Raw genomic sequence first — 8,851 nt, forward strand, 5'->3', positions numbered from 1 at the left:
AGGCAGGGCAGCAGAAGAGGAGGAGCCATGTAGCAGCGTAACAGGCAGGGCAGCAGAAGAGGAGGAGCCATGTAGCAGCGTAACAGGCAGGGCAGCAGAAGAGGAGGAGCCATATAGCAGCGTAACAGGCAGGGCAGCAGAAGAGGAGGAGCCATATAGCAGCGTAACAGGCAGGGCAGCAGAAGAGGAGGAGCCATGTAGCAGCGTAACAAGCAGGGTAGCAGAAGAGGAGGAGCCATGTAGCAGCGTAACAGGCAGGGCAGCAGAAGAGGAGGAGCCATGTAGCAGCGTAACAGGCAGGGCAGCAGAAAAGGAGGAGCCATGTAGCAGCGTAACAGGCAGGGCAGCAGAAGAGGAGGAGCCATATAGCAGCGTAACAGGCAGGGCAGCAGAAGAGGAGGAGCCATGTAGCAGCGTAACAGGCAGGGCAGCAGAAGAGGAGGAGCCATGTAGCAGCGTAACAGGCAGGGCAGCAGAAGAGGAGGAGCCATGTAGCAGCGTAACAGGCAGGGTAGCAGAAGAGGAGGAGGAGCCATGTAGCAGCGTAACAGGCAGGGCAGCAGAAGAGGAGAAGCCATGTAGCAGCGTAACAGGCAGGGCAGCAGAAGAGGAGGAGCCATGTAGCAGCGTAACAGGCAGGGCAGCAGAAGAGGAGGAGCCATGTAGCAGCGTAACAGGCAGGGCAGCAGAAGAGGAGGAGCCATATAGCAGCGTAACAGGCAGGGCAGCAGAAGAGGAGGAGCCATATAGCAGCGTAACAGGCAGGGCAGCAGAAGAGGAGGAGCCATGTAGCAGCGTAACAAGCAGGGTAGCAGAAGAGGAGGAGCCATGTAGCAGCGTAACAGGCAGGGCAGCAGAAGAGGAGGAGCCATGTAGCAGCGTAACAGGCAGGGCAGCAGAAAAGGAGGAGCCATGTAGCAGCGTAACAGGCAGGGCAGCAGAAGAGGAGGAGCCATATAGCAGCGTAACAGGCAGGGCAGCAGAAGAGGAGGAGCCATGTAGCAGCGTAACAGGCAGGGCAGCAGAAGAGGAGGAGCCATGTAGCAGCGTAACAGGCAGGGCAGCAGAAGAGGAGGAGCCATGTAGCAGCGTAACAGGCAGGGCAGCAGAAGAGGAGGAGCCATGTAGCAGCGTAACAGGCAGGGTAGCAGAAGAGGAGGAGGAGCCATGTAGCAGCGTAACAGGCAGGGCAGCAGAAGAGGAGAAGCCATGTAGCAGCGTAACAGGCAGGGCAGCAGAAGAGGAGGAGCCATGTAGCAGCGTAACAGGCAGGGCAGCAGAAGAGGAGGAGCCATGTAGCAGCGTAACAGGCAGGGCAGCAGAAGAGGAGGAGCCATATAGCAGCGTAACAGGCAGGGCAGCAGAAGAGGAGGAGCCATATAGCAGCGTAACAGGCAGGGCAGCAGAAGAGGAGGAGCCATGTAGCAGCGTAACAAGCAGGGTAGCAGAAGAGGAGGAGCCATGTAGCAGCGTAACAGGCAGGGCAGCAGAAGAGGAGGAGCCATGTAGCAGCGTAACAGGCAGGGCAGCAGAAAAGGAGGAGCCATGTAGCAGCGTAACAGGCAGGGCAGCAGAAGAGGAGGAGCCATATAGCAGCGTAACAGGCAGGGCAGCAGAAGAGGAGGAGCCATGTAGCAGCGTAACAGGCAGGGCAGCAGAAGAGGAGGAGCCATATAGCAGCGTAACAGGCAGGGCAGCAGAAGAGGAGGAGCCATGTAGCAGCGTAACAGGCAGGGCAGCAGAAGAGGAGGAGCCATGTAGCAGCGTAACAGGCAGGGCAATCACACTGACCCGCTTATCCAGCCTGCCTACACTATTACTTGATGGACACGTGTAACGTAGCTTAGTGCCATGGTAGTTTCATTTTACTAGAGATAATGACATGAAGAGGGTCATTTTTTCCTGAACAAATATGACCGCGTGTCTCCTGGTTGCTGCCTATGGAAAGGGCCAGCGACCCAAATGAAAAGCCTTCCTTAGGGCCTTGATGAGTCAGAACTGCATATAATATGACTCTGATTCCTTTATGGTGAATATGACTCTGATTCCATTATGGTGAATATGACTCTGATTCCTTTATGGTGAATATGACTCTGATTCCATTATGGTGAATATGACTCTGATTCCTTTATGGTGAATATGACTCTGATTCCATTATGGTGAATATGACTCTGATTCCATTATGGTGAATATGACTCGGATTCCTTCATGGTGAATTTGACTCTGATTCTTTTATGGTGAATATGACTCTGATTCCTTTATGGTGAATATGACTGATTCCTTTATGGTGAATATGACTCTGATTCCTTTATGGTGAATATGACTCTGATTCCTTTATGGTGAATATGACTCTGATTCCATTATGGTGAATATGACTCTGATTCCTTCATGGTGAATTTGACTCTGATTCTTTTATGGTGAATATGACTCTGATTCCTTTATGGTGAATATGACTCTGATTCCTTTATGGTGAATATGACTCTGATTCCTTTATGGTGAATATGACTCTGATTCCTTTATGGTGAATATGACTCTGATTCCTTTATGGTGAATATGACTCTGATTCCTTTATGGTGAATATGACTCTGATTCCTTTATGGTGAATATGACTCTGATTCCTTTATGGTGAATATGACTCTGATTCCTTTATGGTGAATATGACTCTGATTCCTTTATGGTGAATATGACTCTGATTCCATTATGGTGAATATGACTCTGATTCCTTTATGGTGAATATGACTCTGATTCCATTATGGTGAATATGACTCTGATTCCTTTATGGTGAATATGACTCTGATTCCTTTATGGTGAATATGACTCTGATTCCTTTATGGTGAATATGACTCTGATTCCTTTATGGTGAATGAACAATTTGCCTCTTTCCATCCTCCGCATGTATTATTCATATCATTTGCTCACATTACTTAAGTAGAAATCTGTTAAATAATTTCTGCGTGTGTTGATTCCCCAGGGCCTCTGGTCCAGGGTATCGTGTTTAAAACTTACCCGGGTCTGTGGTTATGACTGGGTTTTCCCTGGGGTGTGTTCCCGAGACATGCTCTTGTACTACACTAATATCCCTGATTTGCTCTCTCAGCCCAACAGCTGAAGGTCAAATTGATATTCAACGTGCATGTGTAATTAGACTGAGCAATTATATATTCTCTGTAGCTAAGAGCCTAGCTGCCTGACAACGCCGCCTTGCATGGGAGAGAGATCAGCGTAGGATGATTTCAGAGTAATTAATTCAACCGTTATGGTTTCGCCAGGTTATGTTATATAGGCTACAAAGACGCTAGACATTACAGGCCAATCAAGCTGTAGCCTGGTGGAGAGTAAAATGTTCGGTATTTCATTACACAGTACAAGCTTTGATACCATGATTTAGGTAGGTGTACTGTAATTTACAATACACGCACTGTAACATAAGTTACAAATATTGTATCAAAGCCATTATTGTGTCATGACACACAGTACAATATCGTAAAATTGACTGCATTTTACTATAATAAAAGGTAATCGGAATGAATGAATAAATAAAATCTATTGAGAGGAGGGGTTGGAATCGCACAGTATTTTACTGTAATTAAAAGGGATTGGTGTACGCAGGTTGGTTGCTAGGCAAAGTGTCCACACGTTACAGTATATTAATTAATATTTGGTATTTTATATCACATACACTTCTAGAGGCCTTAACGAAGGCATCCAAACTGGCAGCGACTACAGGGCAAAACAGACCAGAAGGACAGGGCAAAACAGACCAGGACGACAGGGAAAAACAGACCAGGAGTACAGGGAAACACAGACCAGGACGACAGGGCAAAACAGACCAGGAGTACAGGGCAACACAGACCAGGAGTACAGGGCAACACAGACCAGGAGTACAGGGCAACATAGACCAGGAGTAAACAGACCAGGAGTACAGGGCAACACAGACCAGGAGTACAGGGAAACACAGACCAGGAGTACAGGGAAACACAGACCAGGAGTACAGGGAAAAGTGATAACCCATTTATGTTTTAAGACTTGCTGCCAGTCCAATCTGTCCCCAATAAATATTTAAACTTAATGGGACATTGTAACCACATAGGAGTTAAATTGGTACAGCATTCTCACTGACGGGTGCAACAAATAGGAGGTAAATTGGTACAGCATTCTCACTGACGGGTGCAACAAATAGGAGGTAAATTGGTACAGCATTCTCACTGACGGGTGCAACAAATAGGAGGTAAATTGGTACAGCATTCTCACTGACGGGTGCAACAAATAGGAGGTAAATTGGTACAGCATTCTCACTGACGGGTGCAACAAATAGGAGGTAAATTGGTACAGCATTCTCACTGACGGGTGCAACACATGCAGCAAGGCACACCTGAGAATATGTTAATGCTTTAAAAACAACATTACCATGCACTCGCTAGTGGTGAAAAGGTTTCCGCTGCTCCAAAGAGACGGTATGGTACTTTCATTCTGTGGGGTGGAATTACAGTAGGCCTACCATCCGAAATACAGGGATTTTCCCACAACGCACCAACATTTACAATAAGCTGCAGCAAACAGTTCTGTTTTCTTTTACTGTTGATTACAAATGGCAGTTTTCCATTACAGTACATGTCAAGTATGATAATAAGTACAGGTAGAGGACAAGTATGATAATAAGTACAGGTAGAGGACAAGTATGATAATAAGTACAGGTAGAGGTCAAGTATGATAATAAGTACAGGTAGAGGTCAAGTATGATAATAAGTACAGGTAAAGGACAAGTATGATAATAAGTACAGGTAGAGGTCAAGTATGATAATAAGTACAGGTAGAGGACAAGTATGATAATAAGTACAGGTAGAGGTCAAGTATGATAATAAGTACAGGTAGAGGACAAGTATGATAATAAGTACAGGTAGAGGACAAGTATGATAATAAGTACAGGTAGAGGACAAGTATGATAATAAGTACGGGTAGAGGTCAAGTATGATAATAAGTACAGGTAGAGGACAAGTATGATAATAAGTACAGGTAGAGGACAAGTATGATAATAAGTACAGGTAGAGGACAAGTATGATAATAAGTACAGGTAGAGGACAAGTATGATAATAAGTACAGGTAGAGGACAAGTATGATAATAAGTACAGGTAGAGGTCAAGTATGATAATAAGTACAGGTAGAGGACAAGTATGATAATAAGTACAGGTAGAGGACAGCTTGTGTTTTAAAGTACAGGGACCTTCAATCTCAACAAAACCAGAACCAAGCCACTAAAATCCTGAAAATTATCATCAATTATCTTTTTATTCAATGTAACACTTTGAACTATTGCATACAACAGTAGAGCTGTCCCAAAGGAACTCAGCTGGTTAATTTGTGCTGTCCTAAAGGAACTCAGCTGGTTCATTGGGCTGTCCTAAAGGAACTCAGCTGGTTAATTTGTGCTGTCCTACAGGAACTCAGCTGGTTCATTGGGCTGTCCTAAAGGAACTCAGCTGGTTCATTGGGCTGTCCTAAAGGAACTCAGCTGGTTCATTGGGCTGTCCTAAAGGAACTCAGCTGGTTCATTGGGCTGTCCTAAAGGAACTCAGCTGGTTCATTGGGCTGTCCTAAAGGAACTCAGCTGGTTAATTTGTGCTGTCCTAAAGGACCTCAGCTGGTTAATTTGTGCTGTCCTAAAGGACCTCAGCTGGTTCATTGTGCTGTCCTAAAGGAACTCAGCTGGTTCATTGGGCTGTCCTAAAGGAACTCAGCTGGTTCATTGGGCTGTCCTAAAGGAACTCAGCTGGTTAATTTGTGCTTTCCTAAAGGAACTCAGCTGGTTCATTGGGTTGTCCTAAAGGAACTCAGCTGGTTCATTGGGTCTGTCCTAAAGGAACTCAGCTGGTTCATTGTGCTGTCCTAAAGGAACTCAGCTGGTTAATTTGGGCTGTCTTAAAGGATCTCGGATGTTTAATTTGGGCTGTCCTAAAGGAACTCAGCTGGTTAATTTGGGCTGTCCTAAAGGAACTCAGCTGGTTAATTTGGGCTGTCCTAAAGGAACTCAGATGTTTAATTTGGGCTGTCCTAAAGGAACTCAGATGGTTCATTGGGCTGTCCTAAAGGAACTCAGCTGGTTCATTGGGCTTTCCTAAAGGAACTCAGCTGGTTCATTGGGCTGTCCAAAAGGATCTCAGCTGGTTCATTGGGCTGTCCTACAGGAACTCAGCTGGTTCATTGGGCTGTCCTAAAGGATCTCAGCTGGTTCATTGGGCTGTCCTAAAGGAACTCAGATGTTTAATTTGGGCTGTCCTAAAGGAACTCAGATGTTTAATTTAGGCTGTCTTAAAGGAACTCAGCTGGTTAATTTGGGCTGTCCTAAAGGAACTCAGCTGGTTAATTTGGGCTGTCCTAAAGGAACTCAGCTGGTTAATTTGGGCTGTCTTAAAGGAACTCAGCTGGTTAATTTGGGCTGTCCTAAAGGATCTCAGATGTTTAATTTGGGCTGTCCTAAAGGAACTCAGCTGGTTCATTGGGCTGTCCTAAAGGAACTCAGCTGGTTCATTGGGCTGTCCTACAGGAACTCAGCTGGTTCATTGGGCTGTCCTAAAGGAACTCAGCTGGTTCATTGGGTCTGTCCTAAAGGAACTCAGCTGGTTCATTGGGTCTGTCCTAAAGGAACTCAGCTGGTTCATTGGGCTGTCCTAAAGGACCTCAGCTGGTTCATTGGGCTGTCCTAAAGGAACTCAGCTGGTTCATTTGTGCTGTCCTAAAGGAACTCAGCTGGTTCATTGGGCTGTCCTAAAGGACCTCAGCTGGTTCATTGGGCTGTCCTAAAGGACCTCAGCTGGTTCATTGGGCTGTCCTAAAGGAACTCAGCTGGTTCATTGGGCTGTCCTAACGGATCTCAGCTAGTTCATTGGGCTGTCCTAACGGATCTCAGCTGGTTAATACAATAGGCAATACACTATAAGCCAGTATGGTTTTATATGGCCATGCGTCACCACCAAAAATAAAGCAGCAGTTTTAGTTTATGCCTTTGGGTTTTCTGGATCCAACGCCTAACTCATGTTCCCTTATTTCAGGTGAGAAGCCCTTCAAATGTGAGTTTGACGGCTGTGACCGACGTTTCGCCAACAGCAGTGACCGGAAGAAGCACTCCCACGTGCACACCAGCGATAAGCCCTACAACTGCAAAGTGAGAGGCTGTGACAAATCCTACACACACCCCAGCTCGCTCCGAAAACACATGAAAGTCCACTGCAAGTCTCCACCGCCGAGCTCTGGCTACGAGTCATCAACCCCGTCATTGGTGTCCCCATCATCGGACTTAGGCCGAGAGCCAGGGTCCTCGTCGCTCTCGGAACCAGCAGCCTCGTGCCAGCCCGCCAATTTAAGAGAGTGGTACGTCTGTCATAGTTCGGGTGCCAGCGGCACTCAGACACCCCCCAGCGGCTCCCCCAGCCCTGATCCCGGGGATGAGGCACTCTACAGACACCCTGAGCCAAGGGACGCGTTCTAAACAAAATTGGCCCATAAAATAATTAAAAACATATCCAAGATATTTTATAATATGCCCATGGACTCAAAAAATCAACATATCGAGAAGGTCTATTTTCTAAGGCCCAAATCATTCAATGCACTGGCATATCGACAAAATAAGAAACTGTCAAATTGTAGTTTTGTGATCGCTTTCTTATATCCCCCTGTGGATGAGTATGAACCAGTATTCTGTACATTTGTTCAAGTGTCTCGTACTGGTTAATTGTATGTTTGTATGTTGTTGTATTATTTTGTAAATCGAGTTTTGAATTCAATATCTTTTTAATTTATTTTTTGAATCTGACATGAACATTTTTTTGTATTATCGAACCAAAGTGTTTCAATATGAAAAATAAATGAATGTACATTTGTAAATTGCTAAAATTCAACGTGTAAGTGTTAACAGTAATGTTGTAATCTTTGATCTTTCAGACATTTTAATTGTTTGTTTTCTTTTATTTGTATAAATTAAATAATTGAGAAGTTTTGAGTTTCATACAGACATATTTTCTCCTATTGATTGTTTTCATATAGTCTATTTGATATTACCAACATTTTACATTCATAAATGTTTGGTCAACGTGGTCATTTTTGTGATTTGGTCAATCTTGTCATTATTTGTTATTAATGCATTTTTATAAAAATGTTGTCCTATCGAGAAAAGAAACTGCGTTGTAATTTGTCAGTATTTTGAATAAATCGTGTATGATAAAAATTGCTATTTTACTTTTCTGGGCCTTTACTTTTTAACTTTGATATTTACAATGATTTATTTATGCATATACTATGAGGGTACAAATGCATATACTACGAGGGTACAGTTAAACCAACATATCACATGTTCTGTTAAACGCTTTCAAACCTCACGGTTTAGACGACTCTAACTTTATAACGCAGCAGAGCAGATTAACACCAGTCCTTATTTTTAACGGAATCATGAGACAAAATACAGAGAGATTGTTCTTTCACTATATTCAACAGCGAGCCTTATTGCCATTGGTGACTTATTATTAAGTCTCATGTACCATCTATAAGGCAGAACCCACAAGGAAAAACACATTGTATCCAGAGCCCTTCAAACCGGACGTTCAGTAGGACATTTTTTGTTTCGTTTGAACGATGTTCATGTATTTTACATTTTTTGTTGTTGTCATTTCTACTGCTACAGCTACTTGCCAACGTGTAGCCATTTCAACATTTAAATCCGCATAAAGACACATTGAAAAGATCCCACCTCATAGGTATTATATTTACAATTCGCTTACTCTAAACTTTCCTCACCCCTGAAGAGTGGAAAAATACAAAAGCAATTCTTTAAAAGAAAATCCATATTTAATTTAAAAAAATA

General features: G+C 44.0%; 1 protein-coding gene across 1 annotated transcript in view; it reads left to right on the plus strand.

The window, feature by feature from the left end:
* The window catches only part of zic4 (zic family member 4), a 13,588-nt gene extending 5,366 nt beyond the window's left edge, over positions 1-8,222 (plus strand). Inside the window, exon 2 of the mRNA XM_071327944.1 lies at positions 7,047-8,222. Coding sequence (XP_071184045.1) covers positions 7,047-7,483 — 437 coding nt within the window. The 3' untranslated portion in view covers positions 7,484-8,222. The remainder of the gene's footprint in view (positions 1-7,046) is intronic.
* Positions 8,223-8,851: the final 629 nt, after the last annotated feature.

This window comes from Salvelinus alpinus, chromosome 10 (genome assembly GCF_045679555.1).
Source record: "Salvelinus alpinus chromosome 10, SLU_Salpinus.1, whole genome shotgun sequence".
NCBI classification, from domain to species: Eukaryota; Metazoa; Chordata; class Actinopteri; order Salmoniformes; family Salmonidae; genus Salvelinus; species Salvelinus alpinus.